Source organism: Leucoraja erinacea, chromosome 19 (genome assembly GCF_028641065.1).
Source record: "Leucoraja erinacea ecotype New England chromosome 19, Leri_hhj_1, whole genome shotgun sequence".
In the NCBI taxonomy this organism is placed as follows: Eukaryota; Metazoa; Chordata; class Chondrichthyes; order Rajiformes; family Rajidae; genus Leucoraja; species Leucoraja erinaceus.
The window spans coordinates 26,774,087-26,798,748 of record NC_073395.1 but is presented as its reverse complement, the minus strand read 5'-3'; the positions used below and the strand labels follow the sequence as shown (position 1 = coordinate 26,798,748).

At 39.7% G+C, this 24,662-nt stretch overlaps 1 protein-coding gene and 1 long non-coding RNA gene across 4 annotated transcripts in view; one reads left to right on the top strand and one right to left on the bottom strand.

Annotated features, from left to right (window-relative positions):
* Window positions 1–413: 413 nt before the first annotated feature.
* LOC129706412 (uncharacterized) lies at window positions 414–20,930 on the bottom strand. Of its 2 annotated transcripts, none has more exons than XR_008725054.1 (3): window positions 17,597–20,930; window positions 5,011–5,079; window positions 414–1,015 (listed from the first exon to the last, which is right to left on the bottom strand). It is a non-coding gene; the product is annotated as an uncharacterized LOC129706412 (long non-coding RNA). The 2 variants fall into 2 exon arrangements; XR_008725055.1 differs by lacking the exon at window positions 17,597–20,930 and adding an exon at window positions 17,475–17,526.
* ano6 (anoctamin 6) overlaps window positions 16,608–24,662 on the top strand; it is a 107,085-nt gene continuing 99,030 nt past the window's right edge. Inside the window, exon 1 of one of the 2 annotated variants that reach the window (XM_055650703.1) lies at window positions 16,608–17,683. In XM_055650703.1, coding sequence (XP_055506678.1) covers window positions 17,629–17,683 — 55 coding nt within the window. In that variant the 5' untranslated portion in view covers window positions 16,608–17,628. The remainder of the gene's footprint in view (window positions 17,684–24,662) is intronic. The other variant, XM_055650704.1, reaches the window with a different exon arrangement.

The following is a 24,662-nucleotide window of genomic DNA, read 5'->3' as shown; positions in this document are numbered from 1 at the left end:
ATATTAAAAAGTGATGTAATTGACTACTTATAATTATACCATTGCCAATGTTTACAGTTGTTTTAATTTTCAACTTGTAATCAAATGAAAATAAAACGTCAAATTTTAGAGTGAATACTCCAAGAGTTCATCCGATGCTGTCTCTGGTGGAAATGCTTTCCCCAGATTGTTCCATGCCGAAGAACTGGACATGCAGATGCAATGCTCCACATGGAATTTTGCGGAGTTTGGTCAGGAATGCAAGTCCACTCGCACTTTGCGGTGGTTACCTCTTTGACTCGGATTTACGCCCGCTGCTATCTCTGGTAACGGTAATCTAATTGGCACTTTCCGTCAGTAGCACCGAAATCCTTTTCGTCAAATGGCAGATTAACTCGCAGTCAAGAATTATAAATGAAAGCGACTCCTACAGTAAAGCTTTATTGAACCAAGATGTCTGTTTTCTTTAGCGTCGGATTAGCAATATCAGTAGCCCATGTGAGGAATACTCTGTACTTGCCATCCAATCCTAACCCAATGAACAATAATTGTATATAAATTACCGACAGTGATATGCCTTTATTATAATTTAATCCCAGCGACGATCCTACATAATAGACAACTATGATACTTATATAATCATTTCAGATTTAAACGTTTAACATCAATCTGTAATATTCTTCGTTCTTGCATTTACAATTTCCAGTGTAATAGTTTCCAGTGTTATCCGTACATATCCCGGAGGTGTGGCGGTTTATAACACACAACTCGCTCTTAGTTTGAAATTCAACTTTAAAACGTTCCCGCCCCACACACTGGTCTCAATTCTTGAGATGGTGCAGTTCTTTCGTATTATAGTCACGAGCACTTTGTGTTCGTCAACAGTTGTCTGATGAAACTTATTTTGAGCTTTAATGAAAACTTTATTTTGCATGACCCTGTCTCTCAACAAAGTAGATTCATTTTACGAACTAACAAAAATTGTATCAACTGCGCTGCTAATGCGCTATTTTTAGAGCGAGTCGCCGCGGGAAACCTTGAACAAAATGAAAACCGACAGTCATAAAAGTGCATTATTTTAAAATCATCACATATACATTCATAACATGTCTAAATTGCGGGACACGAGTAGAATGTGCCTTGAATTTTGTGGTGTTTGTTTCGATTATTTTAACTCTTGAATTCTTAAAGTTCTGTGTAAATCGATTGTCAATTTTTATATAACACCCGTCTTTTTAGTCGTTAAAATCAACTTATTTTTGTGTAGAATCTGGTGGGCGCGTTTTACATTAACGAATAATTATTGGGTACAGTGGTCCAATTCAACCTCCTTCAATAATTCACAATGCAACTAAGAAGTCTACATATGTTACATTGGGGAGTTCTGCGAGAGAATTCCAAGATACAGCCTACATTCTGTCACGATATTAACATGTGTTAACAGAAGGAATTTACAAATCTCAGACACGAAGATCTAGGATTGTTCGACAGTTATCGAGATAGTTCATATTATGTTTTCATGTTTTTGTAAAATAATTGATTGATGTTGAGATATGGTAGAATGTTTTCAGATTTTCTTGGAAGTCAGGTTGTGTTTATTGTTTTTGTAAAATATGTTTTATGATAATACAATACTCAATGAAAGTTTCAAAGTTACTCAGTTTTGAAATGAGAGACATGTTCAACTTACTGGTTCCGTTTAAGCCAATTTTACTCAACAGACGCTTTTATTTGCTTGAGTTATTTCCGCTTTTCTGATTCCTTTGCCTCGGCGACTTTCAGAGAATATTTGCTGCAAATAACCCGCCACTTTTGTTTGATATTTATTGTAATTGTTTCATAATGTTAATTTGTATGATTCGAAAGCTGATTTTTTGAGGAATGCATATGGACACTGAGGATTTGTATTCTGTAGGAATTGCAAATGAATTAGCAACGTAAGAACTGCGTTATCGATTTCTCTTTATTCCCCTACCGAATTATTTGCCCGTTCCGAATGAATGTAAGGGGTACCAGTTTGTTTAAAGTTTCTCATTTTCTGATTAGCAAAAAAAAAACATGTTGGTACAAATTTCTCCCGTTTAAGTATCAGAATGCAGATATCCAAAAGAGTTCGGGTTATTTTACTAGGCAAATTACTGGGAATTAAACAGTTGACGCCAATGGAACACTAAAGATTCAGACAAGTTTGAAGTAACTAATTAACTACCCCGGGGGAAAGAAAGCCTGCGAATTATTTAATATGGCAATTTATCGTGTGCCTGAGTATTTTATATCGTGATGCAATAATATCTACAGGTATGAGGTAACCGAAAGCAAAGTACTGCAGATGCTGTCAATCTGATATAAAACTGAAAATGCTCAGCAGATAGCGTCAGCGGGGAGAAGAACATAGGGTATTAAACTGAGTCTGAAGAAGGGTCTCGACCCGAAACGTCACCCATTCCGTCTCCTCAGAGATGCTGCCTGTCCCGCTGAGTTACTCCAGTTTTTTGTGCCTATCTTCGTATTAAACTGCAAGGTTAATTCTGTTTCTCTCTTTTCAGATGCTGCCCGATTTGTGGAGCACTGCATAATCCTGTGATTTTTTTAAATTTTAAGACAAGGTTGGCATTATTTTGCACAATGTTTGATGATCAACTGACACATTGAACCCAAAATTTTATCAGGCTGAAATATTGGTCGGGTTTTGTGTTTTTCTTCAATGTAAACCAGCACAGTAGGTAGCGTTGTTTGACCTTCACTCTCAATTAGAAATGAACATAACCTTATCTTGAAAAGAGTTTAAATCAGAAAACAAAAAAAAATAATGATCCGTGAATAAAGCCCGAAACTTATCAATCTGACATCAGAATAGTGTTACAAAACTGTTGTGTCAATTTTTCACTTGTTGCTTGTTTTCCACTTTAACTCTTACCAATTCACTAAGCCATATACATCTGTTTTACACCCTTTCCAGTTTAATGCCATCATTCCTTAAGCAGGGCTACAAGAGCAGTACACAAAATGTGTAGGAAGGAACTGCAGATGCTGGTTTACACCGAAGCTGGATATAAAATGCTGCAGTAACTCAGCGGGACAGGCAGCATCTCTGGATAGAGAGATGCTACCTGTCGTGCTGAATTACTCCAGCATTTTGTGTCTATCTTAAGAGCAGTGTTCCAAATATTATCTTTCCAAAATCTTATACCGCTCTGACATGACATCCCAATTCCTGTACTCAAAACCCTGACTGATGAAGGCAAGCATGCCAAATGTCTTCTGTCCCACCCTATCTCCCAGTGATGCCACCTTTATGGAACTGTATACATACATCCGTAGGTCTCTCTACAACACACCCCAGGGCCAAACAGTGAGCCATGGAGCCATACGGCATGGAAACAACCCCTTCAGCTCAATGTTTCTACATTGACCATTCATATACTAGAAACATATAGCATGGAAACAGAGCTTTGAACCCAACTCGTCCATGCTGACCAAGATGCACCATCTCAGCTCGTCCCATTTACCCACATTTGGCCCATATCCGTCTAAACCTTTCCTATCCATCTCCTTGTCCAAGTGTCTTTTAAATGTTCTTATTGTATCTGCCTCAACTATCTCCTCTGGCAGCTTGTTCTATATACCCACTACCCTCTGAATTAAAATTAAATATTTTCCCTCTCGCCTTACGCCTATGTCCTCTGGTTCTTGATTAACCATTAACCTCTGCATCTCACAACTCCATTAACTCCCTGCACCCTCCTCAAATTCTCCTGCTGCCCACCTACATTGGGGTAATTTACGGTGGTTATTTGACAAACTAACCAGCATGTATTTGATATGTAAGAATAAACCAGAGCACCTGGAGGAAACCCATGTTTTCACAGGGAGAACTCGCAAACTCTACTCAGAGAACATTGGACCCAGATTTAAGCCTAGGTCCCTAATGCTGTGAGATATCAGCACTAACTACTGTTCCAAAGCAGTGGAACCCAGGGTTATGTGTGCACAAGCTATTGAAAATGGCAGGACAGATTGAGAAAGCATGTTGAATTGTGGGCTTTATTAATATAATATAGCAGTTTTGTAATAGGAATAAAACACTGGTCCAGCGTTAGTTGGATTATTGTGTGCAATTTTGGTCAACACATTATAAGAAATATCCAGCGGGTCCAGAGAAAATTCGAACGAGGAACTACAATTAAAGAGATAAAGGCTGAGGGAAGATGCGATAGGATGTCTACAATGAAGAGTCTGGTGAGATTAGACTGTGGAGGACTATTCCTGGTGATGCAGGATTAGAAATCACAGGTATAAAATAATGTTGAAGGGAACTGGTGAGGAAAATCGTCAGCAAGTGGTTGGAATTTGGGATACACTGCTTGTTGATGTGCTTCCAATGTGACCTTCAAAAGGGAATTGGATACATATATGATGGAGAAAAATGTAGCTGGAGCTAGAGAGTCACCACTGTAGAGAGCCAGCATGGACTTAATAGGCTCCTTCTGTGCTGGACTTTCAGTAGTTCTATATTTTATACTCTGTGATATAAAATCACTTTTTTTTTAATTTTCCTCTTCTCTAGGCTTATGAAACAATTGATCACACAGATTGTAGGAGCCATTTATGCTTAAGTCAGTATATTATCGTCATGTCTAGATATTTTTAGTTCTTATCTGTATGTACGCTGGTAGGTGGGTTTTGATACGTCGTGGGGTGTGTATACACCTGGAGAGGCCAGCGCAGGCTCAGAGATTTAGAGTTTAGTTAGCCTCGGGGGATGGTGAGGACAACAGTTTTTACCACGATCACATTCACGTTCACGAGATGCCATACGGAAACAGTTAGTAAGAAGGAAAAGTTATGAATTATTTATTTGTTTTGTATAACTGCAATAAAAGACCAATTAATCAAGAAACAACGCCAGGAAGATTCGATTTTTGCTATCTGTTAGTGCGTAAACTATATCTCCAACACATCCCCGAGTAGTAATAGCAATTAAAAGTTGGACATTGAAAAGTTAAGAAATTGCTATTACACAGATCTTACCGGGATAATTAGTATGATTGTTAAAATAACAGCTGTTGCGTCTTCTTCAGCAAGCAGTTCTTCAGCAACCTAAAAATAATAAAACGCACATTCAAACAAAAGGAAAGTAGTGCAGATGCTGCAGGTCAGGCTGTGCCTGCGAGGAAAATAAGTAAAATATTTCAAATTAATGCTGTCCTACCAGGTCTGTTCAGAAGGTAATCAGTAGAAAAGTTACTCTGAAGATGAAGAGATCAACTGGAGATGGCCAAGATCATCTCAAATTTTGAACAATTGAGTTGGAGGTTGTCGTGTGTAACCTGTTATCTGTCAGGTTGGCTCTGGCCCTTACACTTTTACAGATTTCTCCCCCCCTCAGCTCATCAATCAATCTGAAGAAGGGTTCCAACCCGAAATGTCACCTATACATGTTCTCCAGAGAAGCTGCCGACCAACTCAGTTACTTCAGCACTTTGTCTATTTTTGTAAACCAGCATCTGCAGTTCCCCATATCTAAAAGAATAAAGGAAGTGATGTGTTTTTACCCAGGTTAAGAAATCGGAATGTATTACCAGAAATGATGGTAGGAGTAATTCCACAGTAAATTTTAAAAGTAAAGATACATACCTGTACTGGAAAAATAAAATCTTAAAAAGAATGAGAAATAAACTGGATATTTTTTTTAAAAAACCCTCACAAAGTCATGACAAATCACAACCAAAATTCCTTCATCTCCCTATTATATATAATGAACGTATCATTAGACAGTTTGTATTATCTGATTTTTATTTAGCTTTGGTATTGATTGTTTGTGCCATTCATTTTATCTGTGCCTAGAATCTTAATTAACATAGAAACATAGAAAATAGTTGCAGGAGTATTCGGCCCTTCGAGCCAACACCGCCGTTCAATGTGATCATGGCAGATCATCCACAATCAGCACCCCGTTCCTGCATTCTCCCTTTAAACACCTGAAATATATTGATCGATACATCTAATATGAAAAAGTAAGATTTAAAAAAGAAGCAGAGCATACGATTCTGCCAGCAATAGTAAACCAAAACCAGATGGAATGATGGATGTCCAGGAGTGATTAAAGGCAGTCATTTCAAGGATGAACGGCACAATATTCTAAAACCAAGGAAATTAAACACATGCAGGTTTTAACATTAACTAAACTCTGAGATCAGATTTTTCACTTTGAAATCTGTATACAGTAAATTATTGACTAAATATATGCAATTTTAATTGTATTTCAGGATTTTAAACAGTCTTTAGAAAGTATCCGGACCATCAAGCAGATAAGAGTATAAATAATAATTTTAAATGCAAAGGACATCTTTGGCATGTAACTGGGAATGAGGACGAGAGGAGAGATAAAACACTGGGGTAACTCAGTGAGTCAGGCCACATCCCCGGAGAACATGGATAGGTGACGTTTCGGGTCAGAACCCTACTTCTGCTATCCACAGTCCTTAGGAAAAAGGACTGTCATGCAATTACTTAAGATTTATTGAGAAATTATGCTTAGCTTAGCATGGGAACTGTTTTGCCAATTTCTTTTCTAAAGTATTATTTTTCAGTTTTGTTTTTGTTCTCACACTACAAGAAAGTAGAATAATTAATTGCTTGTACAGTCCAGCACTCCTTCATTCAATGGAACGTGAAGGAAAGCAGCTGTTAATGTTAATGTCTATTGCAAACTAATTGATTTTTAGCAGACTGCCCTAAATCTAAATTACTGGTCCCGTTTAAATGTTACTAAACCTAGAACCACGATAAGAAGCTGTGATGCATTCATCTCAGATTAATTGACGGATTTGCCCTGCAGCATATCCCATACAAAGGTATGTACTAGATTAGTGTAAAAAGTCAATTGGTAATCACCCTGCCACTTAAATGATTTTCCACTTGGTATCTGTAATGGCCTTAAGGGCCTGTCCCACTTGGGCGTCATTTGTGCGTCACGCAGGTGGCGTGCAAATCACCACACACCATGCGTGCGTAATGCACGCCATGCACGCCATGTGCGCATCACATGATCTGAATTCCACTGATTCACCACCCTCTGACTGAAGAAATGTCTCCTCATCTAAATTCCTCCTTTCTAAAGGAGATGGTCCGTTCCCTCCAGAAATGGTCCACTTTTTGTAGGGTCTGATCACTGACCTTTTTGTCATTGTGGACTCAGGTTTGTAGAAATGTAATTGTGTGGCCCATTTTACAAACCTGTGCCCTTCAGACATGCATATTTGCAATGATCAAGTGCACCTCTATGAATGAGTTTGGTATAACCTGAAGTAGAGACAACTGTCCTGTTTGCCCTGCAAAATAACTTCACTCCTTTGAGAAGTCTGTCGGAGGTGAATTGCCAGCACATCTGTGAGGAAGATTGAAGTAAGAGCTGGGCAATCAGTTAGAAGCCAAGAAATTCACATATTCCCCTCATTTTATTGTGGTCTGACAATTCCTAAACATCTATTTGATGCAGAATAAGACAGAAGTATCAAATCCACAGGTAAATCAGTTGATGCTATATGAATCAGGCAATTCTGTCTCCCAGAAGTTTTGCCTTGAGCAGTCAGTGGCCACATTGTAACAGAAAAAAATTGGAAGCCACATGCTGTGTAGTAAAATTGTCCTTAACAAATTGCTCTATTGTTAAAGTGATAGGAAGCCAAAGGTTGCATGTAGGCTCATTTAAACGTTGCCTACAGCTAACGATACTGAGAGAAAAATAAAGTGACATTGCCCTGCCTAAATTTTTTAACAGGCTACTGCTAATGTGAAAAATCACTTTCCATGCCTATTGCCTGTGATAGTGCAAGGAGATTTTCTATGGTGCTTTGTTTAGTGAGATCTGTCAGGGGAGTCTTTCTCTAATGAATGGTGATGCAACAGGACTCAATGAGACTTTACATTTGTAGAGAGTATGTAATCATTTTCTTCTAAAATAGATAGTAATGGAAGTAGATGGAAGATGGTAAATTGAGATAAAAAGTAAAGACTACACAGTGCCTGATAACTCATAACCCAGGATGTCTGGATTATCTAACCATCATTTGTGATATAGGTCAGCTGCATTTTAGATTAAAGGATGTGAGCCATACACTGGCCTGGACTTTAACAGAAAAATAATTGAATTGATTAAGATTATAATGCAATCAACATACTTTTGCCTGTAACCGATGACAGACTACATTTTAAAGAAAGTATCCAAAGTGAGAATTTGTTCTGCGTTAATTGGACTGTAACAAAATAAATTACCATGGCTTCCTAATGAGAGTTTTTTTTAAATGCTCTCACATGCTAAATTTTAGAAAGTATTATAGAAAAATAATTTTACATCAAATTGCAGTTCCATTCATTTGCTGGGTCAGATATTCTCAATGATATCTAAGTAAATCCCACAAGTTTATGGATTTTTGTTGATGTTTTAGGCATTATGATATGCTGGTCAGTTCAGCTACTCCCTTAAAATGATGATCTAGAGACCCTCCTCACTCACATTAGCGACAGCTTTTGGTTTACAAATATTCATACTAACCACATCAAAGTTCAGCACAAAATTATAATCGTTTGTGGTAAACAAGCATGATATTGCCGTTATTTAGTCTTTTGCACAAGAACCTACATATTTTTTTTTTTTCTGATCTACCCATAACTGAAGAGCACTACCAACAAATTGCAACCTGCATTCCGAAAAAGTGATAGCTTTACACTGTTTAAAAGTGATAGTGCTACACCAGCAATAGCAATCGATGGAGCTGTCAGTTATTTGAATGATTCACTGTGTGGGATGGGTGTAATGATCCATTGAAATCCCAGTGACACCAGGCTGTTAATCTGGCAAATATTCTCAAGTGCAACTGCTGGTAATGTGTGAGTATTTATTGTGTTTAGATGGAGTTCCAATGAGCTCCGAGGGTGAGAGTGAAACCTCTTGCCTTTTCACACTGTGCTCAAGACCCCTGAACCTTATGCACATTCAGTCACAGACTGAGAGTAATGAAGCATGAGCTGAAGCTCAATAGACCTTGCATTAACACAAGGGATGAGAATGTCACTAACTGCAAAGTTTCTTAAAAAAAAAGAAAACACAAGAATTACCCTGTTTTGGATGCAAACGTTATCCTTTTAGAAAAAGAACATTTCTATTATAATACAGATGACTCCTGTTATTGTTGCTTTCAATTTGCCAGTCCATAAAGAGTCAATAGGCATGAAGTGACAATAAGGGGGATTCACTCTAATATGAGGCCACTTTCCTGAGAGAAACATTCAAAATAAGTTATTTTGCAACAGATAGTCACTGTTTCCTGCAAACATCATTGAGATTCTTTGGATTTTTTTAACAATTACTTTCCATGTAAATTGGCGGACAGAACGTAGATGCTCCAGCAATCATGGTTTGAAGATTTTGATGAGAATTGACAAAAAATGACAAATATAGTAAGAAAATGGGTAGAGGTAAATCAATAAAGATACTTTAGAAACAGTGTTACACAATGGAAAGTGACAGTAAAATAGTTGAATCAACTACCATTTTACAGCACATGAGGCCAATCAGCCCATTTTGCTTAGGACAGCTCTTTGAACGAGCCATTTGGTTAGTCCCAATCTTGTCTTTTCCTGTTGCCATGCAAGTTATTTTTGTCAAAGTCAAAGTGGTTGCTTGCAGTTCCTTGCAGTTCTTTCAAATGATAACAACACATGGTATTAAAAAATCCTCATGGTGATTTGGCCACTTAGTTTAAGTGAGATGGAAAACTTGGGATATATGAAAAAATGGCGACATTTGTGTCACTGGATTGAAAATTAGATTAAATAACAGGAAGAGAGAGAAATGTTCAGAATTATACCACCTGGAATTGGCTGGGAAAAAACCTAAATTAATTTGTGCATAATCAATTTACTCTGGTTTTTATACTGATATATTGTTATGTGCAAATTTCAATTTCATCACATCTGCACTGTAACCTTTTGCTTCTCGTATAGATGGCCTTGCAGTAGATTTAAAAAAAGTCTCTGACTTAAATGATGAGCTGGTGTGGATTAACGCACATTAAACTAGGAGCATAATTTTTTTAATTTGGGGTACATTCTTCAGCCTGATATCATATTATGATACAATGAAATTTCCAGATAAGAATTATTTATCGGACTGGAAGCCTGTGACTAGTGGAGTGAGTGTCTTAGGGATTGTTGCTGGACTCATTGCTGTTTGCAGTCTAAATCAATGACTTGGATGAAAATGTACTGTATCTAAGATGCTTATCTAATATGTATCTAAATGCTTATGTGCAGTGATACTTGTACTGCACTGCATACAAAAATGAATTTCACTGTACCTCAGTACATGTGACAAATCAAGTACCATACCATACCAGATATTCATGGCCTCTAAGAATGGATCAAAAAGTAGATCAAGCACACACTGCTGAAGGAACTTAATGGGTCTGCAGCATCTGAGGAAATGGGCAATGTTTAAGGTCAGAACCCTTCTTCAGGCTGATTTTCTCACTCCATCAGGCAGTATTTGTGAAGGTAATTGTAAAGTCTGATTTCCAGCATCCACAGTCTTTTGTTTTGCTCTGAGATTTACCGAGTTTAAAATGATTTCCTTAATACTTTAAAAACAACATACTTAAGAATGAACTATACTAAACATTTAACACTAGAGTGCACTGCATTTGTAAAATCTCTGGCCTCCACACACCCACCTTTACATACACAAAAGCCCTAGAATAGCCTTTAGTTTCAGGCATTTCTTGTTCTGCCTTGTAATAGAAGTGGCCACAGTGGCTGGTGGTTCTCCTATTGAGGCAGCACACATAAAATAATCCCTATCTGTGGCATTGGTTTTACACTTGTGTCACAATTTATTTTGCAGCCAATCTCCATTTCTGCTAATGTTCTTCATGCTCAAAAATATATTGACCCCCAGATCTGAATGGACTCAATGACTAGGGATCCACAGCAGCTAGTCGCAAAGAGTTACAACAATATACATGTCACTGGTAAAATAAATATTATACCACTTTTTGGTTTTATGGTTCATAGAAAGATTGGTGCAGATTTTGCATTCTATAAATGACAATTTTTTGCATTTCAGAGTTTTGTGTTAAATAACTGATAACTTTTTTTGCTGTTTATTTTGGTTCTCCTACAAGGACTGCAGACAAAGAATGGTTTGTGACTTAATTGAATTACACCGCCGCCTGGTGGCATATAGTGGCCACAAATGATTCAATGAGAATTATGAAGCATTTAAATGCCAATAAGCTCAACCATTGTGCCATCTCTTTAGTCGACTAAACCTGCAATTTACAATGGTTTTATCTGATTCTGTGGTTTCCCTCACATTAAATACAACTAGAGCTACAAGACATTATGTCAGTACATTAATTAATCTTTCTGACAATGTTGTAAACATAACTTATTAAAAAATCAATCTTACCTGTTTTGTAAGCAAGCATTCCATTGAGGCACAATAAACATTGTCATACAAACATTTGAGGACTGCTGGAACAATGCATTTCTGTTGTATAGTTTAAATGGATGAAATGTTTTCCCAGTCAGTTTTTAAAGTTTATGTAAAAACAGAAATGCTGTAAGCACAGACTTTTCTAGGTCTATGTTCTATCTCTGAAATGTCAAATATGTTTCTTTTTCCACAAATGCTGCCTTCTGGATGATTACAACATTTTCTAAAGTTCAAGTACTCAAACCGATTCTTTGAAGCCAAATTCCAAGCATTTCTTTCAGTTTTCTCAACATATGAGATGTAAATATTTTAACAAATGGAAATGATTATGTCGAGTAAACTTAGCGCCAACACTTTCTGTATTGGTGGCAATTATGGTGACAAGAAAGTAAGGTCGGGCGTGCAACGGTACATGTGGAATTTGATTTTGTGTTGAAAGAAAATAAGTTTTTATGATATCGCATCTCAAGGCATTGTAAACATGGCATGTCCCGTTGCTTCCTCTTCTTCTGTTCTAGCCTATATTACTTCAAATATTTATGTAAAAACATTGAACAGTACAGCAGAGAAATAAGCCCTTTGGTCCACAATGTTCATGTCGAACATGATACAAGGTTAAACTAATCTCCAAAGCCTGCACGTGATCCACATCCCTTCAAGACTCTGAAATGCCACTATCATATCTGCCTCCACTACCCCGCCTGTCACCATGTTATGTAGTTGATCACAGTTAGTTGATCTTTTACAAACTTCCATTATTCTTCGCTTTCAATATATCACATACAAGAACCTTTTGTCAACCTGGCTCAATCAGAATCAAAGGATTGTGGCCACAAGGCTCACTGCAGAGCCAGAGCATACAAACTTCAGAACAATTGGTTGTGAACTGACATTCTTATTTCTGTCTGAAATAAGAACCATCAGAAGAAGGGCCTCGACCCAAAACGTCACCCATTACTTCTCTCCAGAGATGCTGCCTGTCCCGCTGAGTTACTCCAGCGGGACAGGCAGCTGAGTTACTCCAGCTTTTTGTGTCTATCTTCAGTTTAAACCAGCATCTGCAGTTCCGACAGATTATATGGATCTTGCACAAGTGCTCATTGATAGCCAAAGCCAAAAAACAAGGTTCAAAACAAGATTACCTGTACTACATAACAAGAGGACAATCATCGATTAACAAGAGATCCAAAACATGCAATATGAAAGTAAAATGGCATCACAGTTATCATTATGATAATTTATAAAATGCATTAAGGATCAAACTTTGAACATAAGCAGAAAATTGCTTAGTCTTAAATGAAATAGATATTTAAAATGTTACAGTACTGGAGATATATAAGACTGAACATACAGTTAACTGGGCTCACCCAGAGGTTAAAGGCAGTAGATGTTTTCCTGAACTTGAAACAAAGATATATTATTGAAGGGAGGAAGGAGCTTTACTCTGAATTTAAATTTTTGGTCACTGCTATTACCAGATAATAGAAATGGAAAACATTAATTCTTCAATATCAATATCTTTCTCTTTTACATTTTTACTGCTGTGGTCAGCTAGGACTGAGCAAGCAAACTGCTAAATCATTAAAGATACTTTTACATTTAGTGCTTCTCAAGCTGTGTTCCCAGGAGAGCAAAGCCAGTGCATTAGTGTACCTCCACGTTTATTTTGATTCTCATTCCATTGACAGAACTAACAGCTATAATGTTTTATTGTTCCCCAATTCTGGCAAATGGTTAAGAAAGCAGAGAAAATGTGCTGGAGGTATTGATTACTTCCTCTGAAAAAATGAGCTATGGAAATCTTGATTGGAACCTATCCATCTTTTTAAAATGGATATTGAAGTTAAATCTTACAATCCAAATAAACAATATTCCCCCTCAATGTTGTAATCACAATCAGGAACAGGAGGCTTTATCACCTTAAGCACAGACGCAGCAAGAGGTGTATGACAGAGTCAAGGGGGTGGTTAGTTTGTGAGGTAGGTGTGCTCCTATGCCCGTTTATGCTGGTATCCTGTGTACTCCCAGTGCATAGTGTTTGGGCTATGAGTACCATTCCAAATGCTGATTCTCCACTTTGAGCAGCGAAGGGCCAGGGACTCCCACATGTTGGAGGGGGTGTTGTAATTCTTCAATGTTTTGAGGACATTCTTGCATCTTTTTCTCCTCTCTGTCTGGTAATCTCTTCTTGTGACACAACTCAGAGTGGGGACCATTGTGGGAGTTTGGAATCATGTGATGTTGTCTATCTAACAGACCCAATTGAGTGTTATCAGGGTCTTAGCCTTGGTTTTATGGAGGATGCTGATGTTGATTCATTTCCTCTTCCAGTGGATTTGGTGGATTTTGAGGAGACATTGTTGGCAGTGTATCTACAGTATCTTGAAGTGCCTGCCATGTGTAGTCCCAGTCTCAGAAGCATACATGAGGGACAGAATCACTGTTGCCCAGTAACACATGTTTGGAGACATATTTGAAGTCTTGACCTTCTAACACCCTAGTCCTCATACAGCTGAAGCCAGATCTGGCACATTAAAAGCAATAGTGAACTTCATCATTGATTTATTTACTGAGAATAGCTTGTGGCATATGGGCAGTAGTGCAGATTTTTTATAGATCTTCATTCTCAGAGGGTGGTATTGAAAACTGTAGGCAGGTAAGTAGAGGATCTTAATTTTGCAGATGTTGAGTGTAAGATCTACCTTCTTACTGTACATGCTTCAGTGAATGTGTCAATGCTGACTTGGGGCTTGGCCACAAGATACACACAAGCCTTGATATCCTCTGCATACACCCAGTGGATCAGGCGGCATTTGTGGACAGTTAACTTTTCTGGTCACATGCTCTTTATCCGATGATCCTGGCTGACTGCTTAGTATTTCCAGCATTTTCTGGATTTTTTTCCATATTTCCAGCATCTGCAGCTTCTGTCGAAGTTGTTCTTTTTGTAGCTGTTCAACTGTTGTGGTTAGGAGTGAGCTTGGTTCTGGAGTACAGGCAAACAATTTCCCATTAGTTGCATGGATTTGTTTCAGTCTAGTAGGAAGCTTCATGGAGTTGATGTACAGCATTGTGGCAAGAAGGATGGAAAGAAGTGTTGTAGCAATGATAGTCTTGGCTGACTCCAGTCTGCACCGAGATGTCCAATATTATGGAATTGATGCCTACTATTGTGGCTAGTATGCTATTATGAAGCAAATGTAAAATCAGGCAGCCAAATTTAAGGAGGGCACTCCACAGTCCTTTGATGGAGTTAAAGACTTTAGTGAGGCTGCGAAAGGCCATGTGTGATGGTTAGTGCTGCTCTCTGCATTTGTCCTGGAAGGTTACCTACATGAGCACATGTAGAACTAGTCAACATTACTGTGTTCCCTCATTCGAAGCTGGTATTAAGTTTACTCTATTTAGCATAAGAAGTTAGCGTTATATTTTCTGTATCTCCCACTCCCCACCCAACAATAGCTGGGCACTTAATTTCCTATGTTCCTTTGCAAGTGATTGACAAACTTAACAGTGTTCTCTCACTGGAAACTGCAGACGGTGGGATCTTGAGTGAAAAACAAAGTGCTGGAAGAACTCAATAGATCAGGGAGCATCTTTTGAGAGAAAGGACAGATGGCGTTTCAGGTCAGGACTTCTTCATTCTGACCCAATACTTTGTCTGTTTATTCCCTGTCCATCCTGCATGACCCACTGAGTTCCTCCAGCACTTTGATTTTTTTCCATCATTGGAAGTTGGGTCTTAAGGGCCTGTCCCACCTTCATCCGATTGCATGTGTCTAGCGTGACCAAACGTGGTGGCTTGTGGCGTACGGCCTCGCGGGGCCGGTCCCACTTCCAACCGTGGAGCCGTCTGGAGTTGTGCTGGGGCTGGTCCCGACATCATACTCACCAATCAGCTGGGCAGAAGGCGGGCCGACTGAATTTGGACGTCGCACGGCGTCGGGCGGTTACGTCATTGTGCAATGCCACGCACTAGGTGTACGCCAACAAGATGCTGCATACGGCATGAAGACGCTGCATATGGTGTCGAGGCGCCGCGTACGGCCTCAATGCGGCTGCGGAATTGCCACGCGGAATTTTTGGACAGTGTCAGTTTTGCGGAGCACCGCGCGATGTCGGGACCAGCCCCGCACAACTCCATAAAGCTCTGGCGATCGAAGTGGGACCGGCCCCACGAGGCCGTACAGCTCAAGCGACGTTAGGTCGCGCTCGCCGCATGCAGTCGCATGCTGGTGGGACCGGCCCTTTAATCTGCTCTACCCCCTTCAACCTGACACTAGGTTTACTTGTTTAAGAAGGAACTGCAGATGCTGGAGAATGGTCTGAACCCGTCTGAAGAAGGGTTTCGGCTCGAAATGTTGCCTATTTCCTTCGCTCCATAGATGCTGCTGCTGAGTTTCTCCAGCTTTTTTGTGTACCACTAGGTTTACTTTATCCTTTCAAGAGGTTGGCTCCAAGCTTACTGTGCATGAGAGCATGACCCTAAGCTTACCTGGTTCCCCACAAGACAGTGGCTCTAAGTTTGTAAGAAAGCTGTAAGAGAGGGGCAGGAAAAAGCCCTGGCCAGTAATAGGTAAACACAGGCGAGAGGGGGTTTTAATCAAAGTTTGGCGAGAGGGGGTTTTAATAGGCGGATGGTTGGACAAAGGCCTGAAATAACAAATGCAGAAGGTGTGAGACAAAATGATTGAAGAGTCGCGAGTTGTGAAGCCAGAGGAAGGAAGAGGTGGTGAGGAGAAATTGGTGTGAGTCCAGGTGAGGGTGGAAAGGAGGGGGAAGGGTTGTGGGAGGTTATCTAAAATTGAAGAATTCACTTTTCATACCGAATATACTGTATGTTCCTCCAACATGTGGTTTATTGTGATTCCCCAAACAAATATTTTCATTAATTTATTTTGATTCACCACAAGGGGTGGCTCTAAGTTTATTAATCCTCTGAGACAAAAGGATTATAGAGTTACCAACTATGAAGCTAGAGAGAGGAATGTAAGTGGAAGAAGGGGAGGGGAGAAATAAGTGTGAGTCCAGGGGATGGAGTGAAGTGGATATAGGGTAAGAGAGGATATAGGGTAAGAGGGGATGGGTGGGTGGGGGGGGGTTAGGTAGTTATCAAAAATTGGAGTAGTCAATGTTCATACTAGGGTTGTAAATTACCCAGGCACAATAAATAGGAGTTTACTGTGATCCACATAAATTATTGTGCGCCAAGTTTACTACCTTCTCTGACAAAGTGCTGGTGATATGTACCAGGCTTACTATGTTACGTGTAGGAAGGAACTGCAGATACTGGTTTAAACCGAAGATAGACACAACAAGCTGGAGTAACTCAGCGGGACAGGCAGCATCTCTGGAGAGAAGGAATGCATGACGTTTCAGGTCGAGACCCTTCTTCAGGCTAGTTAGGGAAAAGGGAAATGAGAGATATAGACGATGATGTAGAGAGATAAAGAACAATGAATGATATATATGCAAAAAAATAACGATGATAAAGGAAACAGGCCCTTGTTAGCTGTTTGTAGGGCGAAAACGAAAAGCTGGAGCGACGGGTGGGGGAGAGATAGAGAGTGAGGGAATGCCGGGGTTACTTGAAGTCAGTGAAAACAATATTTATACCACTGGGCTGTAAGCTCTGTTATCCCACAAGAGGTCGGCGCTGACGCTCCGTCAACCTTTCTATTTGCTTTTGCTCCTCTAGATAGGCGGAAACAATATAAGCAGCAGACAAGAAAAACACACCCACATAGGGATAGGCAGCCTCACAGAAAGGCGTGGGACCGGGCAGTTCGGACGGTTTTGTACAGAGAGCTTCAAACTTTGTTTGGGGGACATTTTCCCTCGTGATCTTGCTGCTGAGGGCGTGCTGAAGGGTTTGTCTTCCTTTTCCCCCCTCTAATGTGCAACCCGGAGCTCACGGCGTGAGGCGTTTTCCCGCGACGAGGATGGAATGCAAGAGGCTGCTCTGAATTTAGTCGCCGAGTTTCCTGAAGTTAGTTACCTGGGGATCTCTCACTCACTCCCGAGGCCGAGACTTGCTCTTGTGCGAAGGGCGAAGGGGCGGGCGGAAGGTGCTTTCCCTTCCTGCATTTTTGTGTTTGGTTTTTAAAAAACATTTTTTACCTCCACGCTAAATCACCAACAAAATTGCAAGGATGAGTAGTTTTGATTCGGACGAGGAACAGATGGAAATGGAAGAATTCCCTGATGGTGAGTCATCGGTGGCTGAATGATTACAATTTCGAATTTTTTTCATTGTTATTCTAATGTTCGAACAAACAAAGATTTGGAGCAAACTCAATACTGACTACTGCCAGTTGCTCATGTCCTGTGAGAATCTGTAGCACGGGTTGTGGAAAAGGATCCCCGCCCAGTGCAGGCTTCCTTTACAAAATAATTGATGAAAGACAAACTCTAAATATTGCTGGAAGTACTCAGTATGTCAGGCAGCATCCGTGAAGCGTGAACAACCTAGTAAATGTTATTCGTTGTGACCTTTGAATTTGCCCGGCGGAGGTAAACTGGAAGGGCTGGGTCTACGAACGTATAGAGTGCTGACGTATTGTTCTTGGTGCATAATTAAGTGATGTTCTTTAAGCTTGAGTTTTGACTATAACACATAAAATAGTAGTGTAGGAAGGAACTGCAGATGCTGATTTACTCCGAAGAATGCTGGAGTAACTCAGGAAGGGAAGAGTGTGAATACAAGGAAAAGCAGATGCTGGTTTACCAAACAAGACACAAAGTGCTGGAGTAACTCAACAGGTTCGGCAGCATCTATGGAGAACATGAGTAGGTGATGTTTCGGGTCAAGACCTTTCTTCAGATTGATTGTAGAGTTCAGAAATTGACCCTTGGCCTATAATATCTGTGCTCAAAATGATGTCATGACCAATTCTTATCTGCCTGATATAAACCATATTTCTCCATTCCCTGCATTTCTGTGTGCCTATACGCAAATCTATTAAATGTCACTATAGTATCTGCCACTATCACCACTGTCTGCAGCGGGTTGCAGGCACAGATCACTCTGTGCAAAAACACTTGCACCGCGCACATCTCCTTTAAACATTACCCCAGTCACCTAGCCACACTCATTGTTCAACACATGGTCCAGTATGTTTCCTTCACGGGTTGGGCTATACACATATTGCTTCAAGAAAGTGGCTTGGATACTGCTAAATTCTGCCCCGTCTAAACCTTTGGCACTGAACGAGTTCCAGTCAATACTGGGGAAGTTAAAATCACCCATTAAGACAATCCTTTTGGTTTGACATCTATTGGTAATCTGTCTACATATCTGTTCCTCAATCTCCTGCTTGGTATTGGGGGGCCTATAAGGAAATCACATAGTACTTGCACCTTTCTTATTTTTAAGCTCTACCAATGTCGCCTCAGCAGACGTATCCTCCAGTATGTCCTCTCTGTGGCTGCTGTGACAGTCTCCCTGATTAGGAGCAACTCCTCCATTTCTTTTCCCTCCCTCTCTACCATCTCCGAAACATTGAAAGCCTGGAGCAATGATCTGCCAGTCGTGACTTGCAACCACGTTTCTGCAATAGTCAGAATATCATGGCCCCAAGCACCGATCCAAGTTCTGTTCATCTACATTTCTCACAATATAACTTGCATTGAAATAAACACACTTCCGCCCCTCAGATTAATCATATTCCCTTTCCCAGCCTGTCATTCCGTTGAGACCTACTAGTCATAACTTCTACCTTCCCATCGCTCCTTCCAATTTCTGACCTACTACACTGGTTCCCAACTTACCCCCCTGTGTCCTCTAGCAACTAAGATAGAGTGGAACCCATTGGTTAAGGATAGAGAGTGACATCTTAGAAGCATGGTGTCAAATTGAGTTGGTAGATTCATCCATCGATATCAATTTTTAGATTATCTAAATTAAATGACCTATTAAAATTGATTAACTTTGCATTTGCTTCCAGGCAATTCCAGCATGTAGATTTCTAATCTCCTTCATAAGAACATAAAACCAAAATTCCGACTTAACAAGATGTCCATCTAGCTCTTCGAGCCTGCTCTGCCATTCATCAATAATGTGGCTAATCTTCTATATCAATGCCATTTTCCTGGACAATCTCTGTATTACCTGATTCCCTTAATATTAAGATATGAATACATTTCTAATATCGGATAATTTCTGACATGTTCTAAATGAATCCAATGACTGAGCCATCACAAAATAATGGACTACACAATTCCAAAGACCGAGGAAAAAATATCACATTATCTAGGTCCTAAAAGGGCTATATGTTATTCTGTGATTGTGATTCCTAAACTTCTCAGCTGGATGAAACATCCTGAGTCCACCTTATCAAGCCCTGGGAGGATTTTGAGAATTTAAATGAGATCTCCTCTCATTTTTCCAAACTCCAGAGTACACAGGCCTAATTATCCAATCTCTCCTCACGTGGTAAACCCACCTTGTCAGGAACCAGGCCAATAAATCTTCATTGCACTCGGTCTACAGCAAGCATATCTTTTGTAAGTAAGGAGAGCAAAATCCGACAAAATACTAGAATGTAATCTCATCGAGATCCTATATAATCACACTAATACCTCTTTACTCAGTGTTCAAATCCCATGTTAAAAGCCAACATATCATTTGCCCTCCTAACTGCTTCCTGCACCTGGACGTTAGCGTTCAATGCTTTGCACGCAAGGACATCCAGGTCTTTTTTAATTTCAATGTTTCCCACTATACCATTTTAACAATACTCTGCATTTTTGGTTTGTACACCATAGTGAATGATCTCAATTTTTTTTAGAATACACAGAAAAGTTTGAAGAAGAGTCCTGACCTGAAACATCACCTATCCACGTTCTCTGGAGATGCTGTTTGATGCACTGAGTTACTCCAGTATTGGTGTCTTTCCAAAGAAAAGATAGCATTGGTATCAGGATTTTTTTTGTAATGGTCTAGCTGTACTCTATTAAAATTGAGATCTAGTTTAGCCTGGTGTTCAGCTCCTCTCTATCGTGGGGGAGAAGGGTGAAAGAAGATGCCCATGGTCACACCAGGCTGAATCAGGAGGATGTGAAATGCAGTACAGCGCAGGGATCTTGTGCAGGGATTGCACTGATTTTTTTGAAAGACAAGAGGATTGAGGGCAATGGGGAAATGACAAAGAAGAGAAAATGGGCCTGGGCAGATCAGTCATGATTATTTTGAATGGTGGGGCAGACTTGAGGAATTGAATGGCCGGCTCGGTCTCCTAGTTCCATACGGTATTATGTTGTTAAGAACAATTATAACCAAACTCTGAATTACAAGTGAAGTGAACGTGACCACACAATCAAAATGTGTTGTTGTGAGAAATTATTTTTTGATAGCAATTTAGATTTTTTTAAACCCATCGATAATCGTTGATTAGTAGTTATTGACTATTGTTGAAAGATTTTAAATGTAACCAAAAGTGTTTAAAAAATAGTAGAGAATGAATAGAATGGACTATTGTATCTGGTTAATTGTTTATGATGGCAATTTTCTGCATTTATTGTGGAAAGGAAATATTTATTTTTTGATAAAATGTGAACAATTCAAAAACTCAGTGAATTAGGAAAGAAATAACAAAGCAATTTTGTCATTAGAGTAAAATCATACTTTAAAATACTCTTGAAAAACAGTACGTGGGTTGTCTTTTTTTTACAATTGCTATTGAATCTGAGCCTTGTTGAATCTGAGGTTTTTCATATGCTGCCACAATTTTCATTATCTCAAAATGTCTGCGGCTGTGCTAATTTAATTCAGATGGAGCTCTTAACTACTCTCATCCAAGAACTTGTAGCTAGTAGTTGGATCCATTTTTTGATTTGATGCCAACCAAGTGATTTCCTGTAAACATTTTGGGCAGACAGAATCCTCCTAAAACAAATTGTGCCTTTAGTGCAGCTAGACTAGAGTTCCTGCATCATTTGCAGAGATATGCATGCTTAGAGCACATGCAGATCAATATCTCCAGTGTTGAGTTGCAGTCATTTCCCCAATTCTGAATAATTCTGCATCCTTTTGGAGACTATGAGCTTAATCCGTATCACATATCCACTGTCAAATGCACCATTCGTGTGGGTTTTTTGTACCTTTCTGTGAATTTTGTTACAATTTCTCAGAGCCTCAGCCAATCTATACATCAGCATTGGACTACAGTTATTATTTTGGCAAAATCAAAATCTATGTTCCACAAAGAAATGTAAACTAGATGCTTCATCTAAAACATAAAGAGTTCTGTCTTCCCATTCCATCCTAAAGGCCTGTACTGTGAAATCGAAATATGGAGATGCAAGAGACTGCAGCTACTGGAACCTTGAACTAAACAAACTGCTGGAGGAATCCAGCAGGTCAGGCAGCATGTCTCTGAAGACCCAAACATTCTTTGTCTATGTCCCTCCACAGATGCTGCCTGACTCGCTGAGCTCCTCCAACAGTTTGATTTTAGTCTGCAAATGGCCAAACTTTGGAGAAAGATTATAAGATCTGCATTAAACTCTAATTTAAGTCGGTGGAAATTTCAACCATGCTCTTTGCTATTGAATGCAGGAAATTTAATGCAATAAGCATGTCATGGTGCATCCCATTAGCTACCTTCTCTGCTGATGGTTTCAACTGCATCCTGTGTAATAGAATAGTAAGATTAAATGAGAACTTACCAGTTCGAAGTTTGATCATTATTTTATGAGGAGTACGCTGTGGGAATACGTGAAGAACCCCGCCAGGACGCATGCGTGTCATTCTTCAAAGCAGCGGTGTGAAATCACAGATAACTGTAATGACTTAAACATAGTAAGATTAGAGAAAGAAAATACCAGTTGAGTATATGATCATGGGTGGGAGCGGAGGGCACGTATTCCCTCAACGTACTCCTCATAAAATAACGATCAAACTTCGAACTGGTAAGTTCTCGTTTAATCTTACTATTTTACTTCGGAGTCACGTGAAGATTTCAAAGCTCTGTGATTTCATGCCGTGGAAATGAGTCCATTCATCACATCTGCCTTAATGACTATAGGAGGATTTGTGTCAACATAACTTATACATGAATCCGACATTGAAATCCATAAAATTTATTAACACAAAATGATAACCCCTATTTATGGGGTAAATTAAATTACAGAACTTAAAATTGTTTCTGCAAACGTTCCAGGTTTCATGACTGGTTTATGGTAAAACAGTTGGAATGTTTTTTCCCCTGACCATCCTGCTGCCTTGAGGATTTGGTTTATTGGTACATCCAACTGCATAGCTGCCGATGTAGCTGCAGCCCTGGTGGAATGAGATTTAAAGTTACTAGCATCCACCCCAGCCTGTGTTAGAACCTGGTTCAGCCATCGTGAGACGGTCTGGACCGTCACTCTTTTGTGTGGTTGCTTGTGGCTGACTAAAAGTGCCTTCTCATTGCCTCTGACGATTTTCGTTTCTCTATGTATAACGACAAATGTCTTACTATACAGAGACGATCATCTGTTGGGTAAGACCTAAATTCTATATTGAGGCCTGCTGATCCCTGTCTGTTCTGCTTTACTAATTCATAAATATGGAACGTAATATTTTCAGATGTAGAAGTCATGTTGTCCAGTCTTAATTTATGTAATGACTGTACCCTTTGTGCCGTGACCAATGCCATTAGCATGACTGTTTTTAATGTCAGTCTATGTAGGGACAGAGCTGTTGCTGGAGACCAATTCCTGAGCATCAGGACAATACTCACATCCCATATTTGGGAGTACCTGGTTCTTGGGGGATTGGTATTAAAAATTCCCCTCATAAGTTTTGTTACCAGTGGGTGAGTCCCAACAGAGTGACGCTCTGTTCCTTGCCATTGATAAGTTGATAGGGCACTTCTGGCACAGTTGATGGCACTATAACTGAGCCCCTCATCATAATGGAGGCCTGCCAGGTATTCCAGAACAGACGGGATATTCATATCTCTGTAGGTGATGTTATTTTTGTGAAATACATCTCCCACTTCCTGATATAGACCAGATATTTGGTGGACTGTCTTTGGGCCGCCAAAATCATGTTCACTGTTCGGTCCGTCAGTCCCAGCTGTAGTAGTGGTGTTTTTAAACTCTGCAAATTAATAAATTCAAATAGTTATGGCATGGGTGGCTATCCCTTGTTATGGGATGAATCAATAAGTCTGGTCTATTCGGGATGGTGATACATGGTTCTAATACCATGTTTTGTTCCACTGGGAACCATGGTTGAGTAGGCCAATCGGGTACTACCAAAATACCAGACGCAGAGTCTTGCTGTATTTTCCTTAATACCCGACTGATGAGGCAGAAAGGAGGGAATGCATAAATAAACAATTTCCCCCAATGCAGCGAAAATGCATATGTCGCCGCTGCCCCAGGGTCTGGTTCCCATGAAACATAATTTGATAACTGGTGATTAAGTCTAGATGCGAATAGATCGATATCTGGTGTTCCATATCATGCTGTAATATCAGCAAAAACTTTTTTATTCAACATCCATTCAGTGTTTTCATTAAATTTCCGTGACCTGGTGTCTGCCACTAAATTTAGTTTTCCTGTTAGGTAAGTAGCTGATATCCAAATATCTCTCTGGATACACCACTGCCAAATTGTATTAGCCAGATTGTCACACGATGTCGATTTGTTTCCATCCATGTGGTTGATGTATGCTACCACGGTGGTATGGTCTATCTGTAGTCTAACATGCTGGTGATATGACCCAGTACAATATCTTTAGGCCATTGAATGCACCCAACATTTCCAGGTAGTTTATGCCCAGTGTGAGTAATAATGATGCCTCCTGAGCAGCCCATCTACCTCCACAGCTGGAGATGGAATTGGTGGCACCCCAACCAAGCGCACTGGCATCAGTTTGTAGCACCATAGAAGGGTTACTGATAATGATTGGATTGAAACAAACCCAAATGTTATCTATCCACCATTTTAATTCCATTTTAGCTTTGATTGGTAGCTTCATAGGTCTGTCAAAATGACCTGCATTGATTTTGAGTGCTTGTATTTTTGCTCTCTGTAAATTTTTGTAATGTAAAGGTCCAAATTGTGTGGCTGGAAAAGCAGCCACCATTTTGCCAATTACTTTTGCTACTAATCTGATGGATGGTTTACTGATGTCAATGAGATAATTGCAAGCCTCTATTAAGTCTATAGCCTTTCCCTTAGGCAAAGTCAC